This window comes from Pelmatolapia mariae, linkage group LG6 (assembly GCF_036321145.2).
Source record: "Pelmatolapia mariae isolate MD_Pm_ZW linkage group LG6, Pm_UMD_F_2, whole genome shotgun sequence".
Lineage (NCBI taxonomy): Eukaryota > Metazoa > Chordata > Actinopteri > Cichliformes > Cichlidae > Pelmatolapia > Pelmatolapia mariae.
The window spans coordinates 35,213,112-35,236,565 of NC_086232.1; the positions used below are offsets into that span (position 1 = coordinate 35,213,112).

Here is a 23,454-nt window from a genome sequence, read left to right on the forward strand (position 1 = left end):
TCTGCAGAATGTATATTGGATGGGTGTGTGTTTTACAGGTGTTTCCCTACACTTCCACACACAATATAGCATGTATGGGATAATAGAACAATACATATAATGCGTATATAATGATGTTTGATTTATGAGATCCTTAACCTTGTAAAGAATTGCAAGAGACTTTGATATTTTGCCTTTAACATAAGTGAATCTAGGATAGTTTGTGATGTATCATCACACCACGGATTTTTTTTTCCAGATACTCTGTCTCATTCAAAGTTATTTATTGTCAGTTTACTATTTGTAAAATATGTGCAATTCCCAAATATCATGAATTTTGTTTTACTCATGTTCAATGTTAATTTATTATAGTCAAACCAAGTCTTCAGATTATATATTCATTTTCTAGTTCATTCAGAAGTTGTTCCAAGTTACTTCCACAGTACAGTAAGTTTGCATTGCAAATAATATTATTTTCAAAGACTTTGAAATTGCACATATGTCATTAATATACAATAATGTACAAAACTGATCTTTGGGGAACCCCACATACAACAGGTTTCAATTTTGATTTTATGGCATTTATTTATTTATATAAATTGTTTCTGGTTTTTAAGGGAACTGTTAACCCATGATAATACCACCCCTCTGACCCCATATGTGCATAGTTTGTTAAGTAAAATGTTGTGATTGACTTGATCATATTCTTTTTTTTAATCTAAAAAACTCCAGATAGCATATTCTTTGTTTTCAATAGCAGTTGTTACTGTATCTTTAAATTCCATTAAAGCATGTGTTGTGGTTCTTTTGGGTCTAAATCCACACTGCTGTTCATATATATTATATTGTTTTTTGTGGGAAAGTGATACATTCTATTGTAAAATATCTTTTCCAGTATAGAAGTCCATAAATGTTAATATTTTCCCACCTCATGAACAGCAGCAGCCACAGATCAGTCCTTTAGTCTGTGTCTCCACCTGCTGGTGTGTGATGGTCTGTTGGTCTTCTGCATGGAGGTGCGATATAACATAATACATATACTATGTGTACAAGTGCTGAATTCATACTTTGTAAGCACTTTAATTATGGAGAGTGCTTTTATTTATTTCTGGTCTATTTTGCTGTTATAGAATGACTTTAACACTAACCCCCTGCCTTCATGTCTATTTTTGGAAAGATCCCACTTTTATGAAGGTAAATATGATGCAAAATGAGCTTGCAAAATAAAAAGTGAGAATATGTAGAAAAAATCTGAACTTGTATTTTGAAATTTTCACTCCTAAATTTTTTCACACAGTTGTGTTTTGAATCTAATGTTACAGAAAAAATATTCACAAATGTGTATATTGATTGTTATACTAATACAATGAGAGCTGCGAACTTGTAATTATTAATTCTTTTACTACTTACAACCACAACTCTGTAATTACAACCTCTCAAATTAGTGAACACAAGTGCTGAACTGCGCCCTCTCAAGTCACAAATTCACACATTGAGCGCTTTGACTTTTGCCATGCTTCTTGTGAGCGCTGTCATGCAAAACTTGCACTTGTCGCTGAAGGGAGGAATGGGATGGTGGGTAGTATAGGGGGGTGGGGTGGGGACAAGTGTAGATCTGCCAATCAGAAAGCGGAAGACCAAGAGGTCTCATTCCCCACTGTCCTTTGTTCAACATACTGGATTTGCAAACACAGAGCAGAGGGCCATGGTAAGCATTGTTCAGTCACTGTGGTTAATGAGGAACTCAACACAGACATAGAAATCCATCTTTTCTCATGAGGAGCAGCAGCAAAAACCAGAGTGAATGACCATTTTAGCTAATTGCAACGGTGCTAGGTAACTAGCTATCCAGTATAAATAGACTGATCAGTGTGCGGTCCTGACATTAGCGTTAGCACTGATATTTGACAGATATTCAGTCCACATCCCAGCAGTGTACTCTCACTCAGTTTGTCCCACTGTTGGCAGTAAAAGAGGACTGTTCGTTCACCTCTGAGCCCTCACTCTGTACCACAACACTGCCACTCAGGGACATCAGTACATCACACTTTGTATCACATTAAACCAGAGTCTTGAAGAAGTGGGCTATAATAGACACCTTGATGGAAAGGAAAGGTAAGGTCAATTAGAGTTGAATTCAAAGACTGAATGAATATGGTATTTAAAGTAGCTGTACATAATGATACAGATATATGATATGGTTTGCTTTTACACTCAGCTTTCTTTTCACCACGACAAACCGGTACAGCATCTGCATCACTCCAGCCTCAGCACCAAGCCGCCTGTTGATCTCCAGGGAAATCTATTCAGTTCAATTCAGTTTTATTTATATACCGCCAAATCACAACAACAGTTGCCTCAAGGCACTTTATATTGTAAGGTAAAGACCCTACAATATAAACCCCCTATAATACAAAGGAAACAGAGGAAACCCCAACAATTATATGATCCCCTATGAACAAGCAATTTGGTGACAGAAAAGCTCCCTATTAACAGAAAGAAACCTCCAACAGAACTGGGCTCAGAGAGGGGCGGTGCATGACCAGACAGTGATGCAAATGAATCCCACTGTTTTCTGGGTGGAGTTTGTGATGCAGCATGGTGGAGCTCGGCGTCTGCATATAAGCTGATCTAGTTACAGTGCCGCAGCTTGGACACAGATTGACACACTGCATTAAATGGTTTCATGTTTGGTAGAACTTTGTCTCCAATGTTTTTAAGGCTCTCTTTCAAACACTAAAATGTTCCACAGGGCTCCATCCTTACATCTCTTTTGTTATTGACATAATCAGTATTACACTGAGGTAATGTACATTTTTATGCTGACGACAGTGTTTTTTACACTACTGGTTCTTCCCCTTACTTGGTTGACGGAAAACTAATGTGCTTTTAATAAACGTCATAAATCTGTAATCTATCATAAATATGTTCTAAACTCTGATGAAACTGAGTAATGCTGTTGATGGGGTTACCTGAGGATTTCTACCCATCTGTTTATATCCGAACCTTTCACAGTTATAAGCCTCATGCTGAATACATATCAAAACACTAAATTTAAAATTGGATTTTTATACAGAAACAGTCTCACATTAAAGCATTACCACTTTTTCTTTGCCTGCTCACCTTCATGAGGCTTTGCCACACTGATTAACCACATCCACTTACAGTTAAACAGTTTACAGTTAAACGCAGTATTCCCATAAAGCTCTCCTATGCCACTAGAACATTCTCAGAGGTATAAGGCTCCTGATCTCAGTAAGAAACCTGTAAAAATAAAGGATTTTCAAAATAATCTTCAGTACTGGAGTTTTTCCTGGGCGCTGTGTTGCTCACTATTCTAAATATTACTGACAGTTGGTCACACAGAAGAGGGTTTTCAGCAAACACTGTTACTCTGAGTGGTTTGATTTATATTTTCACAGACTGTCAGATATGAAATGCAATTCTGAATCTTTGGTTAAAGTCACCTACTGTAAATATTTTTATTCGAACTGACCGCTGACTGATAAACATCTGAGAAATCAGAGAAATTGTGAGTGGAACTATGAATATAAACGTGTTTTGTGTTTTCAGGTGGCATGGGCTCAGAGGAAGCCTTTACGTCTTCGATTGAGATGACTGTTGCTTTAAGGAATGTGAACGTAAACATGACTTGGCATGCCCCTCTTTTTGTTTTACAGCTGTAGAGCGCAGTGTGTTGTCGTCCAATCAGAGTGCAGCTCTTAACCCATAGCTGACCTCTAGGCACACTACACTCTGGACCTGCAGCTGCAATCTGGCATTAGTTTTTTCTCACACACTGGGGATCTTTTTGTGTTTCACACACGATGCAGGTTCCCACGTATCTTCTTCCCCTCTCCCTCCTGCTCCTTCATTCTGTCGCTCCAGTACACGGAGGCCATGCTCTGGTTTTTCCGGGAGAGTTCAGCCATTGGTTGAACATGCGGATCATCATAGAAGAGCTGGTGAAGAAAAACCACTCGGTCACCATCCTAGTGCCCGATGCATCGCCTACTGTCAACTACAACAACAGCCGCGACGCCGCCAAGTTCAACTTCTTGGTTTTCAAGGTAACACTGGCGGTTATACAGCGTGTTTGTAGTCTGACAGAGAACAGAAAGTAAAGTAAAGAGACTCAGATCGATCAGAAAAGCAGAATAAACTCTTCAGAACTGAAAGACACAATCCAGGGCTACAGATCTTACTCGGTTTCAGATTTACTGAGGAAACCCAGATAGCAAGACGACATGAAGCCATAGTTCGTGACGTCAGAGCTACCTGGCGATGTAGTAGTAATGACATTAGAATAACACTGATTCATTGTTGTGCCGTTATAGTTGATTGTTGATCTGTTCATAGTTGACCAGGTGACAGCAATCGGGAAATTAAAGCTGCTGTTACCTGAACTATTCCGCAGCAGTACCCGTCTCACAGTGGTACATTCCATGTGTCCACTACTGAAAACATTTATAGTTGACCATAATAGTCAGCCATGCGCTTCACTGGACTGCACCACGCTCAATATATCAGGTAAGAATATATGATTTTATCCATTATTTTAAAGTTGAATTGGAAAAAAAGCGAATATTCGTTACCGTTTATAGTTTATTTAAAATTTGGTATTAATACAACCTTTAGTAGCATAGGCCTAAATTGGTTCCATAGCATTAATAATATTTTTAAAATTAGCCCATACAAGATAGTAGGGCAAGTTAGCTTAAACTGAAGGAGAAAAGTATGCTTTTCTTAGACAACACACAATCTGAGAAAATATTAAATTTTCATGTCAGAATTTTCAGAATTTTCCCTCCATAAAGCTAGCATAAAGCTATATTAGCAATGATGCTATAAAGTTGTTAGCCAGGGTGTACCCCGCCTCTCGCCCTATTTATATAGTTCTTTCCTAACTACGTTTTTATTACAATTACCCACTTTGTACCGTAATTTAAACGGTGTTATCGAAATTTGTAATCAACAGCCCTGAAATGTAGAGCCAATCCTGCTAGTTTCTTAGGATTTTAAATAAACAGTGTAAACTTATTGATGCTGCACACGGGTGTCTATCATATTATTTTCTTTGAGTTTAATAATGAAAAGGTTACATACAGCAGTAATATTTGCACAATGGGTAACTTTAAACTTGTGTATTCTTCTACACATCTGACAGGTCAGCTGTTAGACACAGATACTAGTAGTGGTGGAACGATTGAACTAAAGCAGCAGTTCTTTAGATTAATTCTCAGGGCTCTTTCATTAAAACAAACCTAACACTCAGAAAATTAGAGTATTTTAACTGTATTATAGGGGTGGAATTGTGAAGGTGAAATTTTATTGGAATTTGCGAGAAACGTCTGGGGGATAATGTGTAAGTAATTAGTATGTATTTGAATTTCATGTTCTCCCACTTTTTACTAACATCTTTTCATTGTCTTATTTCAGATTCCAGTTAAGCACATCACATCCTTAATCAAGTAAGATAAACAAGCCCTTAAAATATCCTTTTTTATAAAAGTCTGAACTTGCACACCACTACTACACTCATAATGGCATCACGTTGGTCAACGAGGTGCAACTTCAGGTCGATGCTGGCGTGGAGTCAGGTGTTTTAGACTTTTGTCACTCAGTTGCAGATAAGCCACCAGTTAAAAGAGTTGACAGGGACTATGAGCTGAGTTCAGTGGGACTTCTGTATCACTGGACAGAGCTCACGACTGCTGTACATCAGCTGTTGATTCACATCATACTGATACTGATGCTGGTGCTGAAGCTCCAACTACTGAGTTCCTAATAACAAGTTTAAAATACTGTGCTTCAACATTTTCAGTCTCTTTAGTGGCACTGACTGCAGTCTTGGGCATTTTGCATGTGTTTCACCCAGAATTACCCAAAGATGCCAGGACAGTTCGCAGGACACAAGGTCAAGTTACAACTATAAAACATGGATGGTGGGGAATACCATCATTTTGGTTTGGATACAGCTGGTGGTCTCTTTAGGCCTTTAGATAACTCTCAGAATTTCCTTATGAAAATTACATTTCTTGCACAAGCTTCACTTGTTTTTAGAACAAACTGTGAAAAGGTTTTCAGAAAAACTTCATGTAAAGGTGTCACAACTGAAAAAAGGACACAGATTATTGCACCTGCATTATGATGCACTTGTGGCTCAGATAGGCCATTCAGAACAATACAGAAAGGTAGTAACTGAAAAGTGCAGCCTGTCTTAAGGAGTACAATTTGTAGATGGCACTGCTGAAACATGCTAATACTTTTCTGAAGGTTTTGTTATAACAAGTCTTACTTCCAGTACCCCCAGAATTGGATGCTACCGAGTGTGGCGGTTGAACTGCAGGCTTGGTGTAACAAAGCTCCAAAACTTTACTAGGAAATATCTTTTATGCCCTAACAGCACAACATTGATTGCCATCTTTGTCAAACATTAATCTTTTTTTCTTTTTTTCTTTTTTTTATCAAGCTCTTAAGCCAGTTAATGAACTCATTATTTATTCTTTTCCCCCCTAGTTATCATAGACAAGATAACTTTAAAAAAAAAAAAAAAAAACCTGAAGTGGTGCATTATGCAGTTCAGTATTAGTGACACAGAAATTGTTCCTAGCTCCTGGATAATTACAGAGGAGCTTTCATGACCCCCATATCCTCCTCGAGAAACATCCAAGGTCCACGCTGCAATGAAGTGGACAATGATCCCAACGAGTCATGGCAAATGTATGAACCAGTCAGAATTCTCATAAGCCATGGTGGGTATTATCAGCATAGGTTTTATGATATTTTAATATAACAGCTGTTTTGGGTGATTTATGGTCTTCAAAGGTATCACCACAATTTCATTATAATTTTAACACTAAAAAACAAATTTAGATGAATCGCTAACATCAGTTTTCTCAATTATCCTTTTATTTGGACTTGTTTTAGGTTCCAGACACTTTGTGAAGCAACTTTTAAAACATGAGTCCTAAATTGCTGTATTTTGACATTTTACATAGGATCTTATTCATAAGTGAAAGAGAGAAACGTGTACACAATTTTAGCAGATGGAACTACTTAAATGTTTGAATTGAATCCAAAATATAAATTAAATTGTAAATTAAAAAACTTAAATTATGGATCTAGTTGTTTTTCTAATTTCACAAAGATCATCTGGTTTACCTCAAGCCAGTATTTCTCAGTTTTCTTATTCTTGTCAACAGATGGTGACAGAGCTGACAAGACAAGCAAGGGACCTCCATCAGGAGTTCAGAGCCTTCTGTCAGTCCTGCTCCACTGAACCTGTTGATGCTGAGGTTTTGCCTCTAGATTTGCTTCACAATAAGGATGCGCTGGACAGTTTGGTTAAACTGCTTAATAATGATCTAGGTGTATGTATGCTGCTGTATGTTCTGCTGGAACATACAGCAGCAGACCATCATTGGACAATCCAATAAGAGGAGGTGAAAGCCATTTCATTGCAATATTTTGGTTAATTCTTAGCACCCTAGAATAAAGTCCGCAGTTGAACAAAGTGAGGCCACAGTTTGTTCCTTGTACCTTCTGTTAAACCGCGGCACTCCAACACTATAGCACGTCGGCCAGTCTCTCGTTTCTTCCCTAAAGGCTGTTTATTTGTTTATTTATAAGGAATCCCATTAGCTTCCACAGCAGTGGTTGCTAGTCTTCCTGGGGCCCAAACCATCAAATACAATCAAATACAATATTACACAATAAAGTGGATGCAAAATATCCACATAATTTGGCTCTTACATCCACAGTAAGGTTTTACAATTGTGAAAATATGAGCATATAAATATCAATAACACTAAGACAAAATACACAAGTTTCCATTACAAATGACATTGCCCTCTTACAATATTTACAATAATTAAAAGCTGCCTAAATAGGCTTTTAAGCGATTTTTAAAATTAGGAATAGAAGCCAATTCTCTAATTGCATAAGGCAACTTATTCCACTGAAAAGATGCTCTAAATATAACAGAGTTTTTCAAAAAGTTGCTTTTAACTTGAGGAGCTACTAAATTGCGGTTTGTTGAAAATCGTGTAGTATGATTATGTATTTCATATGGATACTGCAACTTAGCAGAAAAAAATGTGGTGTGTTTAACAGTATTGCTTTCTTTATAAATACAAGTAAGCCATAGTATAATTTAGCTTGTGCAGGAAGCCAAGAAAGTTTATCATGCATTTTATCGATATTTGTATAGTATGAACACCTTAACACTAATCTGGCCGCCTTATTCTGGACTAACTCAAGTCTGTTCAGATCTGTCTTATTAGCTGCTGACCAAATGATTGAACAGTACTCTAGATGAGATAATACTAGTGCATTAATGACATCTTTCATAATTGAAGAAGTAATATAAAAGGAGCGTTTCTTAGCCATAGCTATGCCCTGTCCCACTTTCTTAATAACAGAGTCGATGTGCTGAGACCATGAAAGGTGGTGGTTTATGGTAAGACCAAGTAATTTAATCTGGGTGACCTGTTCTAATACCAATCCAGCTATGGAAAGATTTAGTTGTGGGCTGTTGACTAAGCGTAATCTACTTCCAATTAACATAGATTTGGATTTAGATACGTTTAAAATCATGTTGTTTTTACTTAGCCAGTCAGACACGTTCAGCAAATCTTGTTGTAATACGCTGGTCAAGTCAGAGTTGCCACTGGCTGAATAAAACATGGTGGAATCATCAGCATACATTACAAGATAAGATTTATCCAAGACATACGGCAGATCATTCGTGAAAAATAAATAGAGAAGTGGACTGAGGCAGCTGCCTTGGGGTAGACCACAGTTCATTTCACAGCCCTCAGAGAAATAACCATTATAATAAACCTTTTGCCTTCTTCCAGACAAATAACTTTTCATCCAGCAAAAAGCAGCTGGTGAAAATCCATAACATTTTAGTTTATCTATCAAAAGATCATGATTTATCAAATCAAATGCAGCACTAAAGTTCAAGAATACCACCCAGACCAAATTCCCATCCTCTAGATCAGGGGTCGGCAACCTGCGGCTCCGGAGTCGCATGCGGCTCTTTAGTCCTTATACTGCGGCTCCGCGTGGTTTGGGAAAATAAATTAGAAGTATTTAGCTGAAGTGTATTTTATTTATGTTAGTTCTTTTTTAACTTGTAGTTCTAAATTGGAAGATTATTATGATATTGAAATATAAAAATATAATTATATTCTATTATTTTTTCATCGCTCAAAATAAGAGTCACACTCGCGGAAGCCGGTATGCCCGCCGAAACGCCGTGCATTTATCGAGACTTTCAACCCCAGGTAGGCCAATTATGGATCTTCGGATCCACATTATGTCAGCAGCTATTCTCCACCATGAACTATGTTAAAAACAAACACCGCTCACACCTCACAGATGACAGCTTACAGTCCTGTGTAAAGATGAAAGTGACTTCATACAGCCCCGATTTGCAGACGCTGTGCACAGAGGTTCGGGAGCAGAAGTCCCATTGTAAACATACCACGGCAGACACGACGATGTTTGCATGAACGTGCTTTTCAGCATCTCTTTATAGACCACTTTTCACACGGTTGCTGTATGCATACGGCATACGCCCCGCCACACACATTAACCAGGTAAAATACATATTTAGGCAGAATTTTTTTCCCAATTATTTTTTAAAAGTCAGGTCAACCTGACTTTTGGAGCCTTTTGTAGGGTGGCGGCTCACAACAATTACATGCTACATGGATCATTTTAGTTCAGCTGGGTGTCTTTCCTTTTGTTATATTTCTTTAAGAGTTCAAAATGTGTTAATTACATAAATAAAATGTAATTTTCTCTGTAGCACTTCATGGATTTCATAAGCAACACACCTTAGTTGTTCACACAAAGCATAAAAGTAAAAAACAATATATACAGTGTTATCTTCATTTTAGATGTCAAAATGTATTTGCGGCTCCCAGTGTTTTCTTTTGCGTGGAAACCAGGTCCAAATGGCTCTTTGGGTGTTAAAGGTTGCTGACCCCTGCTCTAGATGTTTATATCAGTTATCTGTCATATGAATGAGCTGAGCTGGTAGAATGACCAGGTTTGTAAGCATGTTGAAACTGAGTAGATGATTTTCTGTTAAGTAATGTTGAATTTGTTCATAGACAATCCTCTCCATAATTTTACTTAGAACAGGGAGCAGACTAAAAGGTCTGCTATTGACACCATTACATCATCCTTGTTTTTAGGAATAGGAATTATTTTCAATTCTTTCCACTGCAATGGAAATAAGCTGCATGCCAAAGATCTATTAAATATGTGACATATAGGAAGGGACACAAACCTGGCTGCAACTTTGAGCAGTTTACTGTCTGCCTTTCATGATATTACGCCTAGTAGTGTGTCGACTTTCTCCCTGCTAAAGAGTTTTGGTTAGAGGTTATTCATATTTGAGTTCAGATGAGCCTCTTTCTTGTGCTTTTGATTTTTTATTTTAGATGGCCTAACTCAGCAGGTGGGGGTAAATTGAGTTTCTGAATTTTCCTTTGCCCAGGCAGTGGCTCTGCTATGCTCCAGATTGGTTGGGTGGTGAAGGATGCCAGATATCCACCTCCATCCTGCTGTAAACAAAAAACAGGGAATTTAAAGTAATATGTTAAAGAAAATAATGTTTTTATAAAATAAACTTTTTTCTTAAGTGATGCAAAGATGTCTATTGTCATTTTTATATCAGATAAAGCCTAATGCTTAAAAATATGGGGATACAGATTTGTTAAATTGTAACAGAATTGTTTGCAGATAATGTTTATCCTTTTTTTACATGATGCATATTTTTTTCCACAGGTTTAAATAATTTGCAGTGGTTTGATACTGATTGAAATACCTGCGAAGTCCTGTTTTAATCATGATTTCCTTGTTGTTTCAATGTTAAATGTGAAAATTTGATGGAAAACCAGTTTCAGAGTTCAACACTGAATAAATGAAAATAATGTTGATAACCTGATATTGATTTAACATTATTTCAGTGAATGTTCACTATCAGCCTCCTGATATCATGACTTGTTTGTGCCTGTCTTTAAACTCCAAGTCCACCTTGAAAGTCTACACACCCTCACTAGGCGATAACTGATACAGAATCAATAACTTAATCAGGTGGGGGGGTTTTTCTCCTGCAGGTGCCGTACAGCAGGGAGGAATATCTGAGCCCCATTCAGGAATTCATCCACTTCTCTATGCACGACCCCTCAACGCTGCAAAAGGTCATGAAGCTGATCGATGTCATGGGGCAGGGCTTGGTGTTCGCGAGGCAGCAGTGTGACGGGATTCTAAAGAACGATCAGTTGATGGCAACTCTGCGGGATGCCGCTTTCGACGTGGTCCTACTTGACTCCTTGGTAATGTGTGGCGACCTGGTGGCCGACGTGCTCGGCGTGCCGCTCGTCATCTCGCTACGCTTGAGCTTAGGCAGTGTTTTTGAGCGTCACTGTGGCCACGCTCCATCGCCACCATCTTACGTCCCGTTACCTCCAGTGCTGTTCAACGACCACATGACGTTCATAGAGAGGCTAATCAACTTGGTGACATATGTGGCGTCATCAGCGCTAACCGAACTGGGCTGGAAGCTGACGATGGATAAATACTACAGTGAGATTAAAGGTCAGAGGTGAAATCATACTGATGTCATCGTCTGTCTGAATTCGTGAGGTATAAGAAATAAAAGTAAACTAATCCAAGCTTTTATTTTGAAGTCATATTCCTTATTTGCTGTATGGACAGGAACTCCCACCAGTGTGTGTGAAACTCTGGGGAAGGCTGACGTGTGGCTCATCAGGACGTTCTGGGACATCGATACACCGCGGCCGACTCCGCCCAACTTCAAACACGTGGGTGGTCTGAACTGCAGACCAGCCAATCAGCTGCCAGAGGTGTGAGCTCTGATCATTGACAGTACTTGTATTCTGAAATGACACAGGTAAATGATGATGTAATGATGATGTCACACCTTACAGGACCTGGAGGCTTTTATGCAGAGTTCAGGTGATGCTGGTGTAGTAGTTGTTTCTTTTGGCTCCATGGTACCCAACCTGACGATGGAGCGCACCAACGTCATCGCCACCGCCTTAGGACGAATCCCTCAGAAGGTCAGGGGGTCCGACAACTCACATTCAAACATTCATACACTGGGTTATCAGCCCATCAAATCACTGCATCCATTGCGGAATGAATGTATTTAAAGCACTTAAGCATAGAAAAAGTGCTAGTATGAAAGGGTGAATGATGAAAGCTGTGTAAAGTGCTTTACCTGGATGTTTACTGGTTCTTAAAACCAATGAGTATTTCATTCCTTTCAGGTGATTTGGCGTCACCGTGGCGAGGCTCCAACTGCACTTGCGCCAAACATAAAGATTTTTGATTGGATCCCTCAAAACGATCTGCTGGGTGTGACTCATTTATGCTATTATAGGATTGTATAGAGTTTAATCAGGGTCAAGGTTTTTTTAATTAAAAAAGTGATTGGAAACTGAAATTCTTTTGATATTTAACATAAATACAAAATTTGTTTAAAAAGAGAAATGAATTATTTTATTTTAAATAATGGGCATGTGGGCGTGTATTAAGGGGGCGTAGACTAATGATAGACAGCTCCTGTGTCACATTTGTTACAAATTAAAAACGCCCTAATACATCTTTAAACATATATGTATATCAACATGTTACAAACATTCACTGTTAATATATTCCATCGTTGAATAATCAGAAACGGTGTTTGTTACCTGTTGGCTGCCGTCAGCCAGGGATCTCTTCCCAGGGAAATCTTCAACCAAATTGCTAATATACAAATTGTCAATCATTAGTCTAGCCCCGCCTCTCCCTCTTGATACACGCCCACAACAAAATCATTCGTTTGATTGATATTGAAATAGCAAAACTTAGAATTTCAGTTTCATAGCACTTCTTCAGTTGAAATAAACAATAAAAGTTCTGTTTATTTCCCCCCTCAGGTCACCCGAAGACACGAGCATTCGTGACTCATGGTGGCACTAACGGTCTGTACGAAGCTGTGTTTCACGGCGTGCCTCTGGTCGGCTTGCCGGTGTTTGGCGATCAGCCTTATAATCTTGACCGTATGAGTCAACTCGGCACGGCCATTGTCCTCGACTTCAACAAAGTGACAGCTGAGGAGCTGGCAGAAGCACTGCATGCCATCGTCAACCAGCCAAGGTAAGGGTGATTATACTGTGAAAAAGTATTTTTATGTACATTTCTGTGCAAAGACCAATCTCCCTGCACTTGGACCTGTTACTAAAGTTTGATTTCCTGTGTTTGACCCTGCTCCTTTACATTAAAAGTGCACTTTAATTTAACAGTGAAACAGCCATGTGACTTCCTGTTTGTTTCCCATGATGCACAGCTACAAGACCAGCATTCAACGTCTGTCGGCGGTGCACCGCGACCAGCCAGTGACGCCACTGAATACTGCCGTCTTCTGGTTGGAGTTTGTTATGCGACATGGTGGAGCTAGGCATTTGCGGTTGGCTTCACATAATCTGAACTGGTTCCAGTACCACAGCTTGGACACAGGCGCTGTCCTGCTCGTCACTCTGATGACCGCCGCTGCTTTGTGTTGGGCGGTCATACGCTGCTTCCTGCAGCAGTGCAGACGACGAGGAGGAAGAGAGAAGGAGGACTGAAGAAAGATATTTTTGAAGGTAAATGCGTTGCAAAAGGTGATAGGTTGCTTGGGGCAGAAGAAATGGCAGTGGGGGTAAACCAGTCAGAAAGCAGAAGACCAAGAGGTCTCATTCCTCACTGTCCTCTGTCCGCCATGCTGGATTTACAACCACAGAGCATGGAAGGTTACTGCAAGTTTCCTTACCTTTCCCAGGGTCTACTGTGCCTCTTACCCTATGAGAGCTACAGGCCCCCTCCCCTCTTTAACCCCAAACAAGTCGGAGAAGATGGATGGATAGGAGTTTGCAAACTTTTAAGAAATGTTGCAAACATCCAAAAAGAAGAAAACATTTATTATACTTGAAAAGCAGTTGAAAACTTCTGCAAGGTGAAATAGTTGTCCTTCCTTTCCCTTGACGGCATGTGCCGAGAAAGTTTCAATAGTCCAGCCTTTTTCTGACTGCAGAAACTGCCCCAAATTTTCCCTCCCTAGACACGTTCAACAGTTTACCTCAGCAGGAGAAACAGTTAAGAATGACTGCTAAACCACTAAAGTGATCCAGGTTGTGGAGTGCGCAGCTCACTGGGACGCTTGCATAAAATGGGCCATCGTTAATGAAATTTGTCTCACCTGTGCTTTTCCTGCTAAAGGTCTTTAAGCCTCCAGGGACGTTTCACCTTTAAAACAGCACCTGTTATCTGCTAAACCTGCTGTGAGGAGGGCTGCAGTGTAATGCAAGCAGATGGAGAATCATCAAAGCTGTTTTTAATGTTGTGTGTGGGGGTAGTAACTTTGATAGATGGCGCACTGACAACACAAACCTATGTCGTCTCCTTATTCTGCCTCTCTGAATACCAAAATCCAATACTTTGTGGCATTTCCAAACTGTAGACAGTAGAATAGAATGAAACAACCCTTATTGTACATGTACAAGAAAATTGTGGGTGCTCCACACCAACTTTACTGGAATAAAATATGAATAGTAGACGGCACGAATAAATAACAAACAAGAGAAATATTATTATAATATTCAACCTTTACCCTGGTGATGGTGAAAATGTTAACTGTGGATCCTGATCAAACTTACCTAGAAGTGGCATCATGTGATTAAGTGCTAACATAATTAAAATGTAAATTCAATACAACAGACACATTTGTTCATCAATCTTTATTCACTTTGCACTACACTTTTCTCTCAGCACTCTTCCAGATCAGCAGGAATCAAACACACCGATCTTCTTGACAATTAACGCATTCAATCATTTCAATCATTATTTTAACCCATTTTAAAAACCCGGCTTCAGCTCTGATGGATTAAATCCACTGCAGGTCACAAAGCCGAGCCTCTAGTGAAGCATAGCGAACATTTAAGTTGCATCAGTCTGTTATGGTGGGTCCTTCTGTCAGCACAGTACAAGTTTTACTTCTTACCTGTAGAAGAAACGGAAAGCAGGAATTAAACGCACTGCCAACAAAAAATATACACAGTATTTCTCTTAGCTCCCATTTAGTTACCCCTCGTTCTTGTCCCTTTCTTTTACCATGTTATTTTATCTTTTGTTATTAAGTGGTGTTTCTATGCATGTAAATCTTTTGAGCCAGCAGTAACAGCTGGTTTACAGCTCAATATATATTTCTTGAGACTGTGTGTCTACATCTTTAAGATTTTTCGGGGGGCATTTTTGCCTTTATAGGATAGTGAAATAGTAAAGAGAGACAGGAAAATGGGGAGAGAGGGGGCGAAAGAAAATGCAGCACAGGGCCGGAGGCCATCCTTGACCTCGTCCTCACCCTCAGTTGGAGCTGTCCCTGAGCTGAGAAATGTCTACTCATTTCTAATCCTGTCTGTTCTGATCACTCCCAATGCAAAGCTCAGCATTTTCAGCTCCTGTCTTTTTATCAGTGGTACTGTCTCACAACCTTACATCACTGCTGCTCTCACTGTCATTTTTAAACGTTGCCATTCACTCCATCCTGCCTGCACTCTCCCCTTCACTTCTTTTGTGCATCGGCCGTTGCTTTGAATGGCTGAACCCAGGTGTTTAAACTCGTTAGGTTCACTACCTCTTCACTGTTACACCTGCCACCCTTGTATTTTCACGCATGTGTTCTGCCTTGCTTGGACTAACTTTCGTTCCTCTTTTCTCCAGTGCATACCTCCACCTTTATAGGCTCTCTTCCACCTGCTGCCTCCTCTGACTACAGATCATGACGTCATCCACAAACACAATATTCAACAGAGACTCCTGCCTGATCTCATCGGTCAGCCTGTCCATTATCACTGCAAACACAGAAGGGGCTCTGAACAGATCCCTGATGTGATGGGTGTGACCCCACACCCACCTTGAACTCATCTGTCACTCCTACAGCATACCTCACCACTGTCTCATTTTGGCATTTTGAGTTATTAGCAGCATCAACTCAAAATGCCAAAATTCAAAGCAACCCACTTATGACAATAAACCATTTAGAAAACTGTATTTCCAAGTAGAATTCTGGACATGTTTAGTTATGTCAGGTTGACTCTGGACCTTAACTCCAGCAGAAGTGGGTCATGTTTGACATAAGAGATCCACAGATACAAAACCATCACCTACTGACCACCATTCCTGGTTGAACCCTCAGACCTCTGTGCTTTGAAAGTAAGAGAGTCTGAAGGTACACAGAGACCATCAAAAGGTTTTTTCTTTACCCAACAAGCATCAATAAGACAGATATCTAGGAGTAAACTGTTTGTAACTTGTCCTTTAAAATGCACACGCAGAAAGTTGATGACCGCCTTCATGTGCTGATTAATGACAGAGTAAATTAAGGCGGATAAGGAAAACATATCCTGTATATGTTAAACACACTTTGTTGTCCAGATCAATACACAAACACCGATACTGGATGCAATGAAAACCAGTTAAAAACAAACCTGGTATCATCCACCCCAGCGCTGTTTTTCAAAACACCCTTCACAGCATGAAACCTGCAGTAAATCCAGTCAGCACAACACAAGGCAGATCATCCCTGAAGCCACCAGAGCTCGAGCAGGGAGTTGAGGACTGGAGCATGCAGCTGAAGTAGGAAGAGAAATAAAAATAGACAACAAAATGAATGACATGAGTATGAGAGGATGCTGCACTGAACAAAGTTGTCACATTTGAGTCATAATTGGTTGCTTCCACATAAATTTTGGTAAAGGGAGTAAAGGAAACATGCCATCTTATGCCAAAAGGAAAATAGTCGCAAACTGAATGTTCGCCAAACTATGGAGACATCATCCACTGAGCCCGAGGCCCTCTGTGATCCGGGCACTTTAGTTCATATCAATGAAAATTGATTTTAAAAAACTGTTTCAGGACATCAAAGTTGTTTGATCAGTGTAATAAGTCTAAACTATTATAAAGAACATGTGAACACCAATGTTGTTTCTTAATTTCATACATAAAAACTACAATCGTGTAAAGATACGACTACATTTGAAAACTTGAAACAGAGTAAATGTAGGAAAAGGGGAATCTTACAGATACAGTGATTTGTTTTGACCAACCATTTATCCCATATGGTGATTTTTCCAGTTACTGTCTACAGAAAATGCATTTTGCAATTTTCTCTGTCACCTGAACCTGTCACAGCTGGATCAGAGAGTACATCATGTATAACCAAAGTATGAACAGACCAATATATCAGCTGAATATCGATACTGGATTATATCTGGCTTGCTGACTGTTTATGTCAGCCTGTTTAAACAGAATAACATTCACTGAAGTGGCCGATATTTAAGAACTTAACTCTTAAATAGTAGAGTTTGAAAAAACGCTCAAACAAGCACTCTCAAAATTAAAAAGTGAAAGCATACCTTTCATATGATCTAACCACCTCTATCATATGCATGTTTGAAAGCTGAAACCCAAACCAAACTGTTCTAAAGCACTAAAAACAGATCAAACCTTCAGATCACCAATGATTACATCTCTTTGGAAACTGGCCTAGCTGTGCGTCGGGCCTATGCATAACTTCATAGACCATCATCTACAAGTTGTAGGTGTTTGCTGTCACCAGGGGGCAGCGTCCAAAACGTGTGGAACAACTAGTCTGTTGCCTGTACTGCAGTTGGTCCTCCAATCAACCATGGAGAAGACATTACTCATATAATGAGATGAAGTGAGATTTGCAGCCACGGTCCGTTCTCACGCTTTAGTGTTTGCGTTTCTCCCTCTACCTCGTGAACTCTGATACGTTTTACTGGGCCATAAATAATCACTGCTGGTTTTCTGGAGGACTGCACACCACCATTTCTGAGTAGGATGCATACCCAGAACCTTGGATAACACCTACACCAACAGACCTAGTGCACTAGCATGAATCCTGGTTAAATAGGTGGAGTTTTGCTTTTGAAACTATGATGTATTCCATCACCAATGCTGGTATTAATATCGGATTAATACTAGTGTTGAATTGAAATTTAAATATTTTTGGAAATGAAAAAATATACTTTTAAATATACCTTAAACACATGAATTATTAAAAAATTAAAAAGTTATTAAAGAAGCATTTTTAAATGATACCTTTAGGCACTTTATTACTATCATCCTCTCACAAAAACACAATTTGTATTTCTTTAGTCAAATCTAGAAAAAATGCCAAAGATTACACAAATTGACAGGGATGAAATAGTTTTTAGCACTTGGTGTTAAAAAGGAGCTATTAGCCAAAATCTTGGCATATAGTGGTTTGAAGTGTGTCCTTAACAAGTTTCAGGAAACTGGAAAATTGGAGGTTAGAAGAAGTGGCAAGCTTAAAAAAAAACATTCACATAAGATGAACAGTATCTGAAAGTCATGTCCTTAAGAAATGGGGGGGAAAAATCCAGCAAAGACCTGACACAGGACCTGAGAGATGCATCTGACCCTTCAGCTGATCCATCTGTTCAACCAGAACCTCATCAGAAATGGTCTCAGGAAGGGTGGCTGTCTTTAAACCATTCTTAAGGAAGGGAAACTGGGAAAATGTGAAGGTATGCCAAATTACACAAGAGCTGAACTGAAATTCAGTGATATCAGGTCTTAAGGGTCTCAGAATGCATTACAAATTTACCCTTTCTATGGTTTTAAATATCAAAAATCATAAACTGTGAGGCAAATAAATAACTTAAACCTGCTAAACCAATGCCAAATAAGGACTGCTAGGCCCACAAGTTACTGGGCCTATGTGAGGAGACGAATCTTATCCTCTGGGAATAGATCAGGTCGGCCAAATACAGTCCAAAGTTGAAGAAGGAAAACACAGCCACCACAACTTTGCTGTCCCACGGACACTTCCCCTGTGGACAGGAAGACTGTCTCCATGGGGAGCCGTACTTTGTGTCAAAGCAGAACACTGGCCACACCACTGATGCACTCAGGTAGAGCAGTACTTCGAGGAGGGTGCACACTACCACAAAGCGGTCAAAGGGCATGCAGCACACAGCCTTGGTACGCTTGCATACAGTCATTATGATCACCAGTGCTGTGAGAGCAAAACAGAAAGCATAGACAACAACGCATAGATTGTGCCTGCATACTGGGAATACTGACTCTGGTTGGCCAGTGCACCAAAGATGATGCAGGCTACAAAGCCCTGAACAACTTTGAGAAGGCCGGACACTGTGGCCATATAACCCGTCACAATCTGGCCTGGTCTTGCTCGGCACAAGGCCACTTCCGCCCCGTAGGCCAGAGTCCCCAGGATGGAGCAGACGGTGACGGCAATGCGGAAATTTCTGACATCACAGCCAGCGTAAGGGCACTCGGATTGCACAAAGAACAGAGGGTAAACGACAGAGGCTGTCACATACCTGCAGAAGAAGGAAAGAAAAACTATGAGTTTACTAAATCTGAGAAAACCAGAGTTACATTTACAACTATGTCTGTGACATCTCATAAGATACGCCATATAAAATATACACAGTGCAAACTTTAATAGGTCAGCTGTCACGTTTAGTTAACAGACTCAGGCGCAGACCAGAAATCCTTGTAGAGAAGACAGTTAGTTTATTGATACAGACAACACCAGGTGATACTATATACAACGTGCTGGAGGGGGGGGAAGGGGGGTCCAGGGCTCCGGGATCCGTGATGGAAAGGAAGGGGATCAGACGCGCTCCAAAGAATCACTCTCCTCTCTCCACAACTGGGTTAGAAAAATCCATTCACTCGTCCACGAGATGACAGGCAGAGAAAGGTCCGGGAAAGATCTGTACTCAGAAACTTTAGTTAGAGGCGAACAGACGGAAACAACTCACAGATTCTGATTCTCAAACTACTGAGCGACTGACGCTGATAGCTCAACGATCCAGCGACGAGTAGTACAGCGCTGCCATCTGAAGTAGGGCTCGCGATCACGCAGATAGGCAGCAGGTGTGGAGATGGCAGGTGCGTGGGCCAGGAACCCATAATGAGCACCGCCCCGGCAGGAGAGAGAGAGAGAGAGAGAGCAAAAACACACGTTGCCTAATATGGGATCAGCTGGTGAGGTACAGGGACCATGACATCAGCAGTCAAACTATGTTCACAAGTTATGGCATTAAATTATGGTCAGAAAAGTATATTTAAAGATCACTATGCTGTCGGAGTGAGGCTGACCCTTAACCTTCCCATTATAACTGGTTTTGGTATAACTGGAAAACAAGTTTCTGACTGCAACAAATTTGCAAAATGTTGGTTTTGAAAGTCTCTTGGAGCTATTTCTAAACAATTGCAGATTCTAAGATCATCACTTCAAACAAAATGTAACTTTCAGTTCAAAGGTTGACTCTGTGACTTACATGAGCGTTGCAAAGGCAGCACACGTGACTGTGAGGTTGTCCCAGGATACGGGCAGGTAGCTGTAGAGACGAGTTGCATCCAGGAAGAACCAGGTCCACGCAAAACTCTCTGATTCAGAACCTCCTCTTGACTCTCGGATCATTTATGCCGACTCTGGCATGTTCGGTCTCATCCTCGTACTTTCCCTCTGTCGCACCCTCGCACTTACTTTCTCCTCCCATGTGCTCAGAGGAGGGGGTGCCGTTGGTCTGTCAGACCAGAATGGAAGTTATTTGGGGTCGGGCCATCACCAAATGAGTGTTGGAGGGTTGTGTACATGTGGTTGGGCGTGGAGCTGAAGCATGCAGAAACAATGCAGACCCTGTGGAATGAGGTGAAATAAATGACCCCAGTAAAGCTGAAAACCACAGACTGAATAACAAAACAGGTTAAATATCTGACTCACTAGTTAAATCAATCAATTTACCCCAGAATTCAAAGCTAACACTAGAACAATACATGATCTAAACCAGCACAAAAGGTTCAGAACTCAAATTTTACAAAAAAGTATTACAGCTCAAAAAAAGAACAAATTAAACTAAGAATAATTTAAGACCTCAACTGGAATAAACCCAGGCAGAGAATAAAACTCGGGAATAAAAATTCAAAACCAAAGACCATGACATGGAGGATATACACAGTCCTCACATGCTAAGATGATCCTCACTCTGGAAGAAACACAATGACCTGGTACTCACATGCAAACAGGAGTCTCAAGGACTGAAACACAAAGGGTTCAGTTTTAAGTTTAGCAATAGTACAAAATAAAACATTCTAAATAATATTCTAAATATTCTATATCCTAAAATATTCCAAAATCATTATTTCTTCTTTTTTATTACTATTTGGACTTAATTTAATAAAACATGACAGTAAATCATTCTGAATATTGGTGTTTGAAATATAACTATATAAATATGAATAAATATGTAATACATTCTAAGTCTAGCTATTACAGCTGACATGAAAGCCGGATGTTATCTAGTTACCCAGCAGACCTGGGCTCATTTCAGAGTGAGATTAATTCATTAATTACCTATGTTGAGCTTAAATGCTGAGCTTAAAGTCAGAGTTTTCAGTGTCATGAAGGTGGGTCTCTTTTTACCTGGCTGAGCTAAAATTGTAACTTATGTTACCGTGGTAATCTTGTTGATGGTTTATTATGTTCAGTTTCATTTAAAATAATGTGGAAGAGCATTTTTTTTTAAATACCTAATCTTTTATTTACAGTATGCTTTATGGGGGAGATTCTCTGCTGAAGCAAGCGGTTTATTAAATCCAAGTGTTGACTTGTGTCCTACACTGCAGAAAGAAGATGGGCAGCAGCAGTGCAAACTGTGCTGATGATGAAGCAGAAAGCCTAAGTTAATACAGAAAGTTAAAAAAACACTACTGAGAAACCGATTATTGTCTCTGGCTGAGTTTTTAGGTTTTGTCGAGTCAAAGAAAGTCTGGCTTTGCTGAACTTGCTCTGTAGTACCCCCTCAGGTCTCCTCTGTCATGCATGGTGAAAAGAACACCCAAGTGCTGCACTGGCAGAAGTAACTTTTTGCCCTCATTATTAGAGCTGCAGACATCATGAAATCCTGTTTTCATTTTTGTTTTTGTTCATTCAGTGTTTGTATTTAACCAAATAAATCTTGACTATAACAAATAACTGAAGAGTTTAGGCACTATTAGTCATTGCAAGGATGAGGTATAGATGGATGGAGATGCTGTAACATCACCCACTGGTTGTTGAAGTCTTGTTAAGAGATTTTAGTTGATTGTTTTACCTTATTCATCTTGATATTTAGACAGATGGTTTGATGAACAAGAAGTGGATCTGGCTGAGAAACTGAGAGATGCTTTATGCTCATTGGCAAATGAGATGTGATTGACAGGTTGTTTGCCGGCAAGCACACCTTGAGTTTTGACTGTTGACCACATATGCAAATAGACTTTATGTTTTATTTAACATGACCTGACACCAATGACTGGGTTGATAAAGTCCACAGGGAAGTGCTTACTGAGAACATAGAGAACAGGGAGCTGTAGCTTTTTTCCCATACATTTCTCTATAAACTGTGGACTCTTTTTTAAAAAAACAGACGAGTCCTCTCCTGATGGAAATTAAAAAACAAAAAAGCAGGTTTGAAGCACTCTGTGTTACCTCCATTTTTTGGACTCGGAAGCTTTGTGCTTTTTAAATGTACAGCAAGGGTGGGGAACTCCAGGCCTCAAGCCTGGTGTTCTGCAGGTTTTAGATGTGTCCAGCTGATTTATATGGCTAAATCACCACCTCAACGTGTAACATTTTACTTAACAAACTATGCACATATGGGTTCAAAGAGGTGGCATTATCATGGGATAATGCCACCTCTTTGAACCCATATGTGCATAGTTTGTTAAGTAAAATGTTGTGATTGACTTTATCAAATGCTTTTTTTTTAAATCTAAAAAAACTCCAGATAGCATATTCTTTGTTTTCAGTAGCAGTTGTTACTGTATCTTTAAACTCCATTAAGGCATGTGTTGTGGTTCTTTTGGGTCTAAATCCACACTGCTGTTCATATAGTACATTGTTTTTTGTGAGAAAGTGATACATTTTATTGTAAAATATCTTTTCCAGTATAGAAGTCCATAAATGTTAATATTTTCCTACCTCATGAACAGCAGCAGCCACAGATCAGTCCTTAAGTCTGTGTCTCCACCTGCTAGTGTGTGATGGTCTGTTGGTCTTTTGCACTGAGGTGCGATATAACATAATACATATACTATGTGTACTAGGCCTGCCACGATTAGTCGACTAGTCACGATTACGTCGACTATCAAAATCGTCGAAGACTAATTTAATTGTCGACGCGTCGTTTGAAGCTTTGTAAGATCCCAAAAGACGCAGGAATAAGTAGTAGGATTTAAGAGGGTAATAACGGACTGAAACAGAAGATGGCAGCACTGCATGTACAAGGATGCCAGCTGCCATTAAACCCCGAAGAAGAAGAAGCTGTGTCCCAGAATTCATAGTGC

At 39.7% G+C, this 23,454-nt stretch overlaps 1 protein-coding gene and 1 pseudogene across 1 annotated transcript; one reads left to right on the plus strand and one right to left on the minus strand.

Annotated features, from left to right (window-relative positions):
- Positions 1 to 3,832: 3,832 nt before the first annotated feature.
- On the plus strand, positions 3,833 to 17,001 carry LOC134629795 (UDP-glucuronosyltransferase 2A2-like). Its single transcript, XM_063477310.2, has 8 exons — positions 3,833 to 4,049; positions 11,118 to 11,598; positions 11,719 to 11,867; positions 11,952 to 12,083; positions 12,294 to 12,381; positions 12,945 to 13,164; positions 13,355 to 13,652; positions 15,766 to 17,001. The coding sequence occupies exons 1-7, from the start codon at positions 3,921 to 3,923 to the stop codon at positions 13,632 to 13,634; spliced, it is 1,479 nt and encodes a 492-aa protein (XP_063333380.2). The 5' UTR covers positions 3,833 to 3,920; the 3' UTR covers positions 13,635 to 13,652; positions 15,766 to 17,001.
- A 1,784-nt stretch (positions 17,002 to 18,785) lies between these two features.
- On the minus strand, positions 18,786 to 20,548 carry LOC134629796 (myeloid-associated differentiation marker-like protein 2; annotated as a pseudogene).
- Positions 20,549 to 23,454: the final 2,906 nt, after the last annotated feature.

What these genes read in the sequence shown, in the direction of transcription:
- LOC134629795 (XM_063477310.2), top strand. Translation starts at nt 3,921, where the DNA reads ATGCGGATCATCATAGAAGAGCTGGTGAAGAAAAACCACTCGGTCACC. An exon ending in ATACTACAGTGAGATTAAAG is followed by an intron (nt 11,599 to 11,718) that starts GTCAGAGGTGAA and finishes CTGTATGGACAG; the next exon opens with GAACTCCCACCAGTGTGTGT. An exon ending in GCCATCGTCAACCAGCCAAG is followed by an intron (nt 13,165 to 13,354) that starts GTAAGGGTGATT and finishes CATGATGCACAG; the next exon opens with CTACAAGACCAGCATTCAAC.